This window comes from Hypanus sabinus, chromosome 10, assembly GCF_030144855.1.
Source record: "Hypanus sabinus isolate sHypSab1 chromosome 10, sHypSab1.hap1, whole genome shotgun sequence".
In the NCBI taxonomy this organism is placed as follows: domain Eukaryota; kingdom Metazoa; phylum Chordata; class Chondrichthyes; order Myliobatiformes; family Dasyatidae; genus Hypanus; species Hypanus sabinus.
Window position 1 is genome coordinate 85,597,741 of NC_082715.1, and position 15,034 is coordinate 85,612,774.

At 42.5% G+C, this 15,034-nt stretch overlaps 1 protein-coding gene across 1 annotated transcript in view; it reads right to left on the minus strand.

The window, feature by feature from the left end:
* LOC132401336 (protein eyes shut homolog) overlaps nt 1-15,034 on the minus strand; it is a 1,222,700-nt gene that overhangs the window by 659,265 nt on the left and 548,401 nt on the right. Inside the window, exon 14 of the mRNA XM_059983465.1 lies at nt 2,925-3,046. Coding sequence (XP_059839448.1) covers nt 2,925-3,046 — 122 coding nt within the window. The remainder of the gene's footprint in view (nt 1-2,924; nt 3,047-15,034) is intronic.

Below are 15,034 nucleotides of genomic sequence, written 5' to 3' on the forward strand. Positions count from 1 at the left end.
CCTTCGAGGCGGGCGGCAGGCTCTATCACTTCCTGCGCGTCCTCTTCGGTGTCACAAATGGTGACTCTGTCTTCCAGAGGGAAATGGACCGGATGGTGGACCAGTGCCAACTGAAGGCCACATTTCCCTATCTGGATAATATCACCATCTGTGGTCACGACTGGCCGGATCACAACGCCAACCTCCAACGATTTTTCCAAGTGGCCGAAGCCCTGAAACTTACCTATAACAGGGACAAGTGTGTGTTCGGAACCACCCGACTCGCTATCCTTGGGTATGTCGTGGAGAACGGGGTCATTGGCCCTGATCCCGACCGTATGACCGTATCCCGACTGCTAGAACTCCCTCTTCCCACCACCCTCCGGGCCCTCAGACGGTGCCTGGGTTTCTTTTCTTATTATGCCCAATGGGTCCCTCACTACATAGACAAGGCCTGCCCCCTGGTCAAGTCCACCACTTTTCCCCTCTCAGCCGAGGCCTGCGCGGCCTTCAGCCGCATTAAAGGGGACATTGCCAAAGCAACGATGCATGCGGTGGACGAGACCATTCCCTTCCAATTAGAGAGTGACCCCTCTGACTTCACGCTGGCTGCTACCCTCAATCAGGCAGGCAGGCCAGTAGCATTCTTCTCTCATACCCTTCAAGGCCCTGAAATTTGGCACTCTGCGGTGGAGAAAGAAGCCCAGGCCATAGTGGAAGCTATTAGGCACTGGAGGCACTATCTCGCCGGCAAAAGGTTCACCTTGCTGACCGACCAGCGCTCAGTTGCATTCATGTTCAGCAACCAACAGGGGGCAAAATCAAAAATGATAAAATTTTGAGGTGGAGAAGAGAACTCTCCACCTACAACTTTGACATCCTGTACCGGCCTGGAAGGCTCAATGAGCCCCCTGATGCCCTATCCCAGGGAGCATGTGCCAGCGCACAGCTCGACCAGCTATATGCCCTCCATGCACATCTTTGCCACTCGGGGGTCACCCGATTTTACCATTTCGTGAAAGCCCAGAACCTGCCTTACTCCCTTGAGGACATCAAGACGATTACCAGGGACTGCCAAGTCTGCGCTGAGTGCAAACTGCACTTCTACCATCCCGACAAGGCGCAACTTATCAAGGCCACCCGCCCCTTTGAGCAACTGAGTGTTGACTTTAAGGGCCCCCTTCCCTCCACAGACCGCAATGTCTACATTCTCAACATTATCGACGAGTACTCGCAGTTCCCCTTTGCCACCCCCTGCCCCGTCACCACTGCCACGTCCATCATAAAAGCCCTGCACCAGCTCTTCACTCTGTTCGGATATCCCTGCTATATCCACAGTGGTAGAGGGTCCTCCTTTATGAGTGACGAGCTGCGCCAGTACCTGCTGGCTAGGGGCATTGCTACTAGTCAGACCACGAGCTATAATCGCCGGGGAAATGGACAGGTGGAGAGGGAGAATGCCACAGTGTGGAAGGCCACACTTCTGGCTCTTAAGTCAAAGGGGTTGCTGGTCTCTCGATGGCAGGAGGTCCTCCCTGAGGCACTCCACTCTATCCGCTCTCTGTTATGTATGTCCACCAATGCCACCCCTCAGGAGCGACTCTTTTCTTTTCCCAGGAAGTCTGCCACTGGGACCACCCTACCAGCTTGGTTGACATCCCCAGGGCCAGTGCTGCTCCGGAAACTTGCGCGGAGCAATAAATACTCCCCGATGGTAGAGAGGGTTCACCTACTACATGCGAACCCCCAGTATGCCTACGTGGTCTTACCTGATGGGCCGGAGGACACGGTCTCCGTCCACGACCTGGCGCCCGCGGGAGCAGCAGACCACTACACCGAACAATCCACAGTAACTATGAACCCTGTACCCACTGAGGTCTATACCCACCAGATACCGCGCACACCAAGCCCTACACAGACTGCTCACGACACTCCCATACCGGGCAGCTCGCACACGCATGAGGGATTACTGACGCCTAGTGGGCTGGCACCACAAGTCAGGCTGGAACCAGCACAACCACCGTCACCGGTGCAATCACCACCGGTGCTACGTAGATCGCAGCGACAGACTCGACCACCTGATAGACTTAACCTGTAAATATACTTGTGAGGAACTTCGCCCGTGGGGACTCTCTTTTAAAACAAAAGGAGGGGTGAATGTGGTGAATTACATATACCTGTCTAGACACGCCCCCTGCTGATTGCTCCTGTGGCTCCTCCCTCAGACCCCTGTATAAAGGCGATTGGAGGCACTGCTCCTCCCTCAGTCTCCAGGATGTCGTATGGTGAACTCCTGCTGCTGACTGCTCTCTTCCAGCGAATAAAAACCTATATCTCACCTCACGTCTCCGAGAGTTATTGATGGTGCATCAATCTGCCAGATAAAGATTTAAATTTGGGCTGAATTGCCTGGCTACAATCTCACCAACATCTCCAAATGGGCAGGACGTGGATCTTACTGGACTTCCATTTCTTTAAATCAATCAATGAGACTTTGATCATGAGTAGGCTTCAGGTTGACCCTATTCATGGAAGGATCCAACAGGCTTTAATGAGGCATTAGAAATTGATGAAGGCTGAGACTTTTTTTACCATTTTTTAAAACACTCTCACACTACAAGACATTAAAAATTAACTCAAAGAAATATAATTTAGAAAACAAAAACATAATTAAAATGCTTGTGAGTAGAAAAAGTATATATAAATTTAAATAAAATATTACATTTACTGCCTTTTCTATTAAGATGGTGGTGTGCTCGGTTACAGTGGCCTCTCTTGGTCCAATCAAAGGTGTAATTGTTCATCCTTAACATATTTTTCAGAATCACAAGACACTGTGGATTATCAAGAACATCAAGATCATTACACCAAATTCAATCACTCATGAACACAGAGCATTTTGTTCACTACTTAGGATGTCCATGAGTGTTGGTTTTGGAACTCACCGATAGCCATTTACAAGATCTGTGCATGTTCCATTGTTTTCACAAGGCTCTGAAGCACACTCATTGACTTCATGTTCACAGAAATTCCCTTCCCAGCCTGGGAGACAGATGCACAGGTAGCTCTGTATAGGAGGAAAGGAATAACACAATCTGTGTCAGGGGGGAAACAACCTGCTCATTTTCCCCTCAGCTTTGACCCGGGTTCACAAATATTTAGATACAAGAATACAATTATTTATTTTTCAAATTTAAAGGTAATCAGACTGAAGAATAGTGTTTGAAGGCTAAGCACACTCTTTGGATCTTCTGTACTTGCCTATCCTAAAACTCTTGTCTTCCATGTTCTTGAGAAGTAACATTCATATTATTCACTTACTGTCCCTTGGTTGATTCATTATGTATATAACAAAGATCATTCTTGATTCAAAATCTGCATTTCCAACAAAGAAATGGACATTCCTATTGGAAATCAGTGCCACAGATAAGGAACTAAATGAGGTGGTCCAATCAAACTGTTTTTTTCCCGTATTATCCTCACTTTCTTGTTTTAGCATTTACCCTTTTCATGGGCATTTATTGTTGGTTGTATTTAGTTTCTTATATTCCTCTATCTCTGTTGCTTGGATTACTTCATTTCCATTTGCCTTTCCCTTCTCTGTTTCTCTTGATCCATTCATTCTTCACTTGTATTTTTCTTCAAAGCTGTCTCCAAAGGGAACATTGTTGGCATATCTATTAAAAGTGACAGCATTTATATCTACCAGTCTAAAAACAGCAGGGAGAGCAAATTTTTAATCAGGAAGCTTAATCCTGTAGCTTCTGTACCTGGAACAGAAATATTAATTGAGAATGGCTTCATTTTTCCAGAACTAACTGCATTCGGTTAGAATACATCTAAGAACAACTGTGATGGAAAAAGAAACTGCTTTGAGGACTAATTGCCCATTACACATGATGAAGATAATTTTGATTTTAAACAAAAGACAAAAACAAGTGATATAAAGTTGATGCAACTATATATCCCTATAGATTTCCTTTTAGTTCCACTGCTTTAAAAAACAACAATGTAATATTGGATAGCATACCACAGTGCAACTTTAGAAACATTCATTACACTTCAATGCACTTCCACTGCAATAAGTTATCCAACAGCATGATCTTGAAAATATTGTGAAAATTCATATGTAAGTACAAATGTTGAAAAAGGGCAGATCTGTTTGAGTTGATGTTTCTGAATGTTTCCAAACTGATTACCTCAAAGATGAAGTATCCAGGGAAAATGATTACAAAGATAATTTGAATATTTGTTTTTTTTTCCACTAACACTTTTTTCTGATCAGTAGAGAACATATTTGCTAATAAGTTTGGGTGTCAACTTTACAGATAAGTGCAGATGGGTGAATCATTGGTAAGTTGGTTATGATGTTCAAATTAATCTGTGGAGATTCAATTACACTAATCACATCCCATGACTTTTAATGACTCCAAACAGAAATGCACATATGTGGTGAAAAGCTATTAAACAATTACAGGCATGAAATGAGATTGCCTCTTTCAATCTGTTCTATACAATTGTTCTACCTTGTATATCACAACATAAGATCTACCCCACCTGAAAGCAACCAATACTCTGGGAGAGATGAAAAAAAAATGGATATGAACCAAGATGGAAAATGAAAAATGGAGAATGGGGGAAGGGATTAGAGCAAAATTTTGAGAATTTCTCCATGTCCCATTGAGGAGATCAAACTCAGATGAGGAGAATGATGAAATGCCGCAACTCAATTCCTAACACTTCCCACCTAATAAAGACGTTGCTAGCAAGTATCTACACTTTTCACTGCCTTGTGCCTGGAAATATTAGTTGTTTCGGTCAACTGGATTCAAAACTACATTTTATTATTTGGCAAAAATAGCACATCAGGTTTCATGGTATTTTGCATTTTCTTGATGTTCAAAACTAGGCTCAAGGAGGCTGCCCTGGGTAAATGTGCAACTTGCAGTCCCTTGGTAAGAGTACATGACAGGATTCTATAATGACAGCTTATTTTAATTCATTTTCTAGCTAGACAGAAAATAAAACCAGCTCTGGGGTAAAAAAAAAATCTAATTGGCTCCGTGGTTCTTTACCAGAAAGTGTGTACATATAATTACCTGAAGGCTGGAGTGAAAAATCCCACTTTAATAATGATTTGCAGAATATTTCTTCTGAGAAGAACCAAAATGGCTTTGCTTTGGTCACAATTTAGAATTTACAATGAATCCGAAGACCTCAGTTGGGCTGCTATGTATTTTTCTGTTCAGGGCTCATCGGTGCCTGGAGTGACTATCTCAATGGAAAGGTCATTTTTATTCTTGGAATATTACAAAGCTTTGATGAGAAATGGCAGGGGTTTCACTGATGTAAGCTGAATCTATATGCTTTATTAAAATTCAAGAAAACAAAAGATTCATTCCCTGCTCCCTCAGGCCCTTTCAGGTCATCGTCAGTTTAAATCAACCCTGTGTAATCAAGCTTACAATGAAAGGCATACACTCTTGGTTCTCCTTTATTGGCATCCCTATATATGTTCTGATAAAATTTTTACCAATCACGCCAGCTGGGAGGTGACAGTGGCAGCTGCATAGAATGCTGACAGATGACATTTTTGGCCGTCTACACTCTGCCAGCTCATTCTGGTACAATGAAAGACTTCCATCAATTTCCAAATTTGAAAAATGAGAGCAAGCATTCCCCACCTAATATTACAATGGTTCAGAAAGGTCAACACTTCCTTCCACTAGACCTAAAAATGGAGTCAATCTTAACTCCAAAATGTCAAAGGTGGTCCCTGTAGGCTTTAAAACAAATATTTCTCTCTGGCTTAATCTTTTAAAGGTGACCAGATTGGAAATCGTTTCCTACAGAAAGTGGACAAATATTGTGGCTCCTTGTACAAGACTACTAAAAAGGTCAGCAATCATCTTGCAGATGAAACCGATGAATCTGGCACTTGACAAAATCAGCTTTTCTGAGGCCTCAGTATTTGCAAACACTCAGTGCACAGAAATAGCATCAAATGGCTGAAAATCAGAACCAAACCTTTAAGAAAATAAATTAATCAAAATTGCAAACAATGCTGGAGATACTCAGCAGGTCAAGCAACATCAAGTGGAGAGAGAAAAACAGAAACAATTCCACATTGATTACATTTTTGCAGGTGACCTCTGCATCAGGAAGGTCAGTATCCTTGAACATCAATTTTGTTTTTATTCCTTACATGACCATATCCAGCATTTCCAGCATTTTCTGTTTTATTTCAGATTCCCACTGTCTATTTTATTTTTGGATAGTTCAGTTGTTTGATGTGCAATTTGAAATTATCATTGGTTCAAAGATCTGAGCAGGCAAGAACAAAATTGTTCAATATGGAGATATTCAGAAAATGGGTTAACATATATTTCAATTTTACTAAAATGTGAATTACAGGATATTTCCAGTTTTTTTGGTGTTTCAATGCTCAGCATGATCTCAACAATCCAAAGTTAGCAAAGAAATCTAACAGTTTATAGCTGGGAAAGAGGCCACTCAGCCCATCAATCTTTCCACAATGACTATCTGCATGATACCGACAGAACATTGACTAACCCTGCATGTGAGCTCTTTCCCAGCTTGGAAGATAGCAACACAACAACATCAACAGAATACTAAACACTATTAACCTTGACTACTGTTGACAATGTCAGCCCCATGGTGTACATGGTCTTTGTAGCAGATGGCATTGCTCAGCATGTTCAGCTTGTAAGAATGACTGAGCTTCTAGTTGCCTGTAATTCCTCGATCACACTTCCATATTTACCTCTCTGTCTTTAGACTTTTTGTGTAACAAGTCCAACTTGAGCTTGCAGAGACTCAACTGATCTTCTGGTGAACTATATTATATCATAAGACCAGTAGACCAGAAGACATAGCAGCAGAATAAGGCCAGTCGGGCCAATAAGTTTGCTCTGCCATTCCATGATGGCTGATTTATTATCCCTCTTGCCTTCTCCCTGTAACCTTTGATGTTTTGATGAATCAAGAATCCACCAAACTCCATTTTAAGTCTATCCAATCACTTGGTTTGCAGCAGATTCACCACCTTTTGGCTAAAGAAATTACTCCTCACCTCTGTTCTAAATCAATGGTCCCTATTTTCTAACATACAGAATATACTGTGTTCCATCTGCCACGTCTTTGCCCATCCTTCTAATGTGTCTAAATCCTTCTGCAGACTTCCTGCATCCTCAACACCACCTGCCCCTCCATCTATCTTCTTGTCATCCAAAAACGTAGCCACAAAGTCTTCAATTCCATCATCCAAATCATTGACGTATAACGTAAAATGAAGCGGTCTCAACACTGACCCCTGTGGAACACCAATAGTCACCAGCTGCCAACCAGAATGAGCACAGGTTGTACTGTTACAGATGCAAGAACTGATTACAATTCTATTTCCGAATAAAGGGACAGCAAGGTGCTCCCCCTCACTCGTGGAGCACAATACAACCAACAGTGGTTTAAATAGTGCAGAAGGGCCAGGTTTTTAAGTGTCAATAGCATTCGATGCAGCTACGGCCCTACTGATTTTTTCTCTCGGTAATTCCCCAATTCACAAAAGTGGTCGATCTTCAAGTTGCTTCCACTAATCACAGTGAGTTTGAACTTTCCAGGAGGCTTGAAAGATGAGTTTCAATTCAGAGAATGACACTTCTCCATCTGTCTTGGTCTGTTTTCACCCTCAGTTAAACCCCTTTTTGTTCATAGGGTTGTTCCAATTGCTTTCTTTACCATTTTGTTCCACCTTCCAATTTTTAATGTAACTGTTACCTTGAAGACCTTGGTCCACACCCTATCAGATATTCCCTCCACTTTCACCTCTTCTCAATTTTCTATTTCTGATGAAGGAACCAGGATGCAAAAGGGAGTTAGTCTGGTGTCTCATAGATACTGGAGTCCACACACAGCAGCATTTCAGTGAAGGGTTTGTTGAAGAATTCAATAGGAAAGCATCAATGAGAAGACTGTTACACTTGCTCACTGAGATGATTGGAGTGCTGTCAGACCTGCAAGTCTGAATGTGAGAGGTAGCAAGAATCATTGAAAGTACATTGATTCCCCCCAGTCCTGTACGAGGTGGAAGAAAATACTTCTATTTTGGAGGTAATATGTACAGTCCTACACACACTTTTGTGCAAAGGTCCACCAACAATGCCATTGTATGACACATACTGGGTAGAGATGAATCCATCATGGAGAGATCACTGGAACTCTTAGTGTGCATGCAGGTGAAAACACTCTGTGACTTGGGACTAGCTTGCTGCTCTCCAAGGATGTCACCCTTGAGCAGATTGCTGTTCATACAGAAACAGAGATGCCTCTCATGAGCTTCTCCCTCATGTCCAGAAACAGAGGAATGTCCTTTGAAGTCTGACAATTCTTCAGTGAAAGATTTTCTACTCAAATCAAGTTCAAGGTTAAGTTTAATTATCATTCAACCACACACATGACTACAGCCAAACAAAATAGCATTCCTCCAGGGCTAAGGTGATAAATATACTGCCAACAGTCACACACAGCACACAGGGTAACAACAGCAGAAAAGCATGCATTCGCTAAATAAAATAATGTAGCCCAAGTCCCAGAGTGGGATGACCGGTAAGCTGATAACGCGTTAGATGTTGTCCTGAAGCCACGTTTCTGTAAGAAGCAGCACACGGTCACTAGTGCAGTCTCAGATGAATTCAATCCATCTTGTCTTTCTGGAGTGAGCACTAGAGAACACCACCAGTGGGAGAGGTCAGACCCAAAGCCGACATGGATTCCAGCAAGCCTACTGCACATTGGTGTTCTTTTCCACACTGCCTCTGCCATCTCCTTACCTAGCAGCTGCAACAGGTGATGCCGCAGCAGGAGGTTCATGCAACAACTGAGGCCGCACAGTTGCCAAGGAACCAGTGAATTGGATCTGCTGTATTCCATAGCACCAATGTCCCACAGCATCTGATAATCGCAAGAAGAACGTTCAAGTCAATCATTTGCACAGTTTGTTGGACTGCTCCCTGCCTCCACACAATAGCAGCATGCAACGTGATTCCCCTTGAAGTCTGAACTCTACCTGGTTAAAAACTCAGTGAACCATTTTACAGTTAGTTGAGTCAGTGAATTGATGTAGACTTATGAACTCCTGACTGCAGCGCGAAGCCTCCATCTAGAGATAAAAATTAAAGATGAGCTTCATCTAACACATGTAAACATCTAAACATACAGTAAAATGAACCATTTTCATCAAGTCAAGTCAGTAAGTATGGTACTAGGGAACCCATTTGTATCACCACACTTCCGGCACCAACATAGATGCCCAAAATTTACTAACTTCAACCATAACCAAACATCTATGTAATGTGGGAGAAAACCAGCATACCCAGAGGAAACACATGCTCATGATGAGATTGTACAAACTCTTTACAGACAATACTGATAGCTGAACTCAGATCTTTCAGGTGGTGCTATTGAGCATGGCACAAACTGCCGCTACTAATGTCACAGCTATGTATGTTGTTATATAACACGTTCAGCCATAGAATTTTAAAAATGAACATCTCAAGTGCCTACCATTCATAGCTTGGAAAGTTCATGCACAGTACTTGAGAGAACTTTGTGGTAACAAGGCAACTGATTACATGGCTGGCTTATGGTTGTCTTTCAGTTAATATTAATATTGTGGTCTGATTCTAGCAACATTACACTCTTTCATCTCTATCATGGTTCTCTAACTCTTCACCAAAACCAGGCAGCCATTTATACTAATCCTATCTTAACCAACATTTTCCCCATATTCCCATTACTGATTTTCTGTGTCCCCATCCTCCGAACTAAATTTACTTTCAATAACTGCCCTGGCCTTCCCACTTTAATTCAGTGTAACTGACCATGGAAACACCAATGGTAGATGTTTGACAGGTGTCCATTTTGTAATTTTGCTGTGGTACCTATTTGCTCTTGAACATTATGGCCATAGGGCTCCTTACCATAGTTTCCTCACGTAACTCGAGCGGTTTTTAAAATACCATTGCAAGGAAGTGCTGCAGCAAACTGCCAACAACAGCATGGGCCTGAGGGCTCCTAGTTACTCTGGCAACAGTGAAAAGCAAGGCTGCAAGACGACAGATGTTTTGAGTTGAACATTGTGTGGTGGAAACAGGTCAGTGTGAGATTCAAGTGGAATTATCCAGGTGAATTCCCAACTTGCCACCACGGACACAGAAATGTTTGCAATGACTTTCTAGTGTGGGTAAAATCTATCTTTCGTTACTTGGTGCTGATATTACAAGTGCAATGTAATTGAATTTTGAAGGGATTAAGTTGTCACCTTGGATTGAGTACTACTGAATAACCCATTATGTGCACTTGTACCAAAGGGTTAATAATCTACATTCCACTTAGCTTCCAGTCTCTGCTGCACTGCAGAATTGGCACTTTGCTTGGCTGTTTTATTTGTCAAGTAATGTCCTTTGTGAATTTCATACATTCAGCAGATAATTATTGTTTTGTGAATGTTTTAAAGAAGTGAATAAAAGGTTATAATATACCTCTCCGAAATCCGGATTAAAAAAAAATCTGTGAATTTAATTCCCATGGTTTGATGTCAAAACACTGTTTAAAATCACAAGGTCCAAGTGAAACCAAGAAATTACAGTGCTTTCACGGCTGAAGTGGGAACAAAACATCCCAAAGTGCCTTAAAACCAAGTAGGTGCTTGTGAAATGCAGTTGCTGTTGCTTTTCTGATCTGGGAGATATTCCAGACAACACAAGATAGGAGAGAACAGGGTCGATGGTTTTTGGACAGTGAGAAAGATGTAGAAATTAGTCTAGAGAACCTACTTGTATAGCGAACTATGAAGATTGCATAAGCAAATGAAGGGATGTGCTGTGTAGATTAAGCTGGGAGTAGAATCATCAGAAGTACAATGATCACACATGCATGTCAGGGAAGGAAATGGCATCTTCAATTTCCAACCCCACTAAAGGGCCCACTGGTGTCAGACATGCCTGAAGCCCCACAGCCTCATCATTCTTTACCCCACAATCATTACCAACTAGCAGTCAAACCTAAAAATCCCAGACATACCTTTGGCTCTTCCAAGCTTCACGGGTATTGTATATCTCAATGATGAAGCATGTTGCCATCCATTCAAGGTCACCATTGGCACTGTGTAAACACAATGCTTGACTTTGGATTTGAAAGTAATTCTCACAGAACATCGGAAAAAGGCTTGGTTCAGTTCCCTTCACCTTCCTCCTCCTCATGCAGTTGTTGATCAGTGTGAGATGGGCTTTCCATAGTGAGTTTGAGTAACACACATCAGACCACATGCATCTTGAGATCTTGAGATTCACTCTGCCAAGTAATCTAGACTTGCTGCACAGAGTGGAACCATTTCTCTATCACAGTGTCTTATTCAGTATGTCATTCACTGTTGTGCATAGCACCATGCAAAATAGAAACAGGGTTGCATAACCTTTTGTGCTTGCTCCATTCTTCAATTGGATTATGGCAAATGTCATCATTTAGGTCCACTGTCATGCCATAATGAATTCCTGATTCTCTATTGATTAGAACTCTAAATGAGTTTGAAAGATCAGCAAAGATTTAGCCCCTTCAGATTCCTATGGCATAGACAGATGACTCTCTGAGAAAAGAGCAACACACACATGCTGCTTTTCTTTTTATGGATTCATGGATGAATTTCTTTTGTCTTGAGAAAAGAAATCATTTTTCAACTCAGTTGTAAGTGAACACCCTCTTATACTAAGATTATGCCCTTGGGTTCTGGACTGTCCATGAGAGGAAACATCTTTGTAAGCTACTGTTTAGCATACAATAACCTTACACTCAGTGGCCACTTTATTAGGTACAACTGCTCATTAAAGCAAATATCTAACCAGCCAATTATGTGCCAGCAGGTAAATGCATTAAAACATGCAGACATGGTCAAGAGAGGCAATTGTTGTTCAGACCAAGCATAAGAATGGGGAAGAAATGTGATCTAAGTGACATTGACCGTGGAATGATAGTTGGTGCCAAATGGGGTGGTTCAAGTACTTCAGAAAGTGGTGATCTCTTGAGATCTTAACACGCAACAATCACTAGAGTTTATAAAGAATGGTGCCAGGAAAAGAAAAGGTCCAGTGAGCAGCAGTTCTGTGGGCAAAAATGAGAGAGTTCAGAGGAGATTGGCCAGACTGGTTCAAGCTGGCAAGAAGAGGATAGAACACCAAATAACTACGTGTTACCACAGTGGTGTGCAGAAGAATATTTCTGAATGCACAACATGTCAAATCTTGAAGTGGATGGGCTACAGCAGCAGAAGACCACAAAGATACATATAGAGCGGTCACTGAGAGCATACATCAAAATTGTTTACAGAATTCCAGATGTGGCCTCACTAACTACTGTAACCTTGTATGTTTGCATCAAAATTTCCCCAATTTCAAATTGCAAACTCATTGAAATAAGAATTAACATGCCATTAGCATTGCCGATTACCTTCTGCACTTGTATGCTCACTTTTCGTGTTTCATGTACATAGGACACCCAAAATTCTTCATGCTGGATCTTTCTGCACTTTCTCTCCATTTAAACAATACACTGTACTTTCATTCTTGTGAGTGTGGGCAGCAATTATTGTTAGGTATTGATTAATTAGTTCCTAATAGTCCATCAGTTATCAATTTTAAACCTGCAATTGATGAGCTTTTATTAAGAGATATTAAGATTATTAAGAGTGTTAAAGGTATTAAGAGATATGGGAAGAAGTCAGAGATATGGAACTGTGCCACAGATTAGCCATTATCTCAGTTGATGGTGGAATGGGCTCGAGGGGATAAATGGCTGACTCCTGCTCCTGCATTGCTATCTTCTTAATAAACTCACTAAATAATTCAGAAGAGCCTTTCCTCCCTAGGGATTAGTGAGGACATTTAAATTATCACCAGAGGGTAGGATTCTACTTTAGCTTCGCTGAAGAGCATTGACACTTTTGAATGGATACATCCATATAAACATAGAGAAAAATGTATGCTGATGAAATGAAGTGAAAGAGAGGAGAAATTTGTTTTGAGCATTGGCTAATTGAACCAAGTAATAGTTCTATACTATCCAGAAATGGCTGATAAGTGTGCCAGGCTTTAGATGTTTTAAAAAGGTCAGGGAGGGAAGCAAAGGAGGAGGAGGAGTTGTGGCATTGCTATTCAGAGATAGTGTCACGGCTGCAGAACAGGAGGAAGTCATGGAGAGATTATCTACAGAATCAGTGTGGGTGGAAGTCAGAAACAGGAAGGGGGAAATAACTTTACTGGGTGTTTTTTAAAGACTCCCCAACAGTAACAGAGGCATTGAGGAAGGCAGATTCTGAATGGGAGATAAAAATAGGGTTGTTGTGATGGGTGATTTTACCTTTCCTAATATTGACTAGTATCTCCTTAGAGAAGGGCTTTGGATGGGGTAGAGTTTCTTAGGTGTGTTCAGGAAGGCTTTCTGATGCAATATGTAGATAAGCCAACAAGAGGGGAGGCTGTACTTGATCTGATATTGGGAAATGAACCTGGTCAGGTGTAAGATTTCTTGGTGGGAGAGCATTTTGGAGGTAGCGACTCTATATCCTTTACCATAGTGTTGGAGAGGGATAGGAGCAGACAATTTGGGATAACATTTAATTGTGGTAGGGGGAAATATGATGTTATTAGACAAAAACTTGGGAGCAGATGTTCTCGGGGAAATGCACAGCAGAAATGTGGCAAATGTTCAGGGAACATTTGTATGGCATTGTGCATAGTTATGTTCCATTGAGGCATGGTAAAGATAATAGTGTGAAAGAACCATGGTGTACAAAGGATGTAGAAAATCTAGTTAAGCAGATAAGAAAAGCTTATGAAAGGTTCAAGAAACTAGTTACTGTTAGAGCTCTAGAAAATTACAAGGTTGCTAGGAAAAGCATGAGAATAGAATTAGGAGAGCCAGAAGGGGCCTTGGTGAGCAGGATTAATGAAAATCTCAAGGCATTCTATGAGTATGTGAAGAGCAAGAGGATGAGCTGTGTGAGAATATGACCAATCAGGTGCAATAGTGGAAACGTGTGCATGGAGTTGGAGAAGGTAATAACTGAATACTTTGCTTCAGTATCTATCAGTGAAAAGGACCTTGGTAATTATGGGGATGACTTACAGTAGACTGAAGCGCTTGAGCATATAGAGCATATAGACATTAAGAAAGAAGAAACGCTGGAGCTTTTGAAAAGCATTAAGTTAGATAAGTCACTGGCCGCGCTCCAGGCCAGTAGCATCGGCACTTCCCACCGGCCACGCTCCAGGCCAGCAGCATCGGCAGTTCCCGCAGACCGCGCTCTGGGCCAGTAGCATTGGCGATTCCCGCTGGCCGCGCTCTGGGCCAGTAGCATCGGCGGTTCTCACCGGCCACGCTCCGGGCCAGTAGCATCAGCACCTCCCGCCGGCTGTGCTCCAGGCCAGTAGCATCGGCACTTCCCGCCAGCCACGCTCCAGGCCAGCAACATTGGCGGTTCCCGCTGGCCGCACTCTGGGCCAGTAGCATCGGCGGCTCTCGCTGGCCGCGCAAGGCGAACACTGGCGTGAGGGTGTCACTGCGTTTAGGCAACTGATGACCTCGCTTGGGTTCAAGTTCAACAGTGGGTGTGACAGGGAATGAGGAAAGGTGCAAATTACTTACGTTGTTTCCTCCGGGCCTGGTGTTTGGGGACTACTGAAGTACACTGTGTAGTGCGGGGGACCTATGCGCATGCGCACTGGGCAGAAAGAATGGAACTAAAACCCCGCAACCCGGAAACAATCTCTCAACAGTATTTGTGTATTTATTTTTCTTTTTTTGGGATTTACTGGGAAAGTCTCAAAGATCGACCCCTATTCTAGGCAGTTTCCTGAGTAGGTTACATGGTTGGCATAACATTGCGGGCCAAAGGTCCTGTCATGTGCTGTAGGTTTCTATGTTCTATGTTCTACATATTGTAGAATGAGACACCCATTTACAGTGCTGGAAGCCATTCAACCCATCA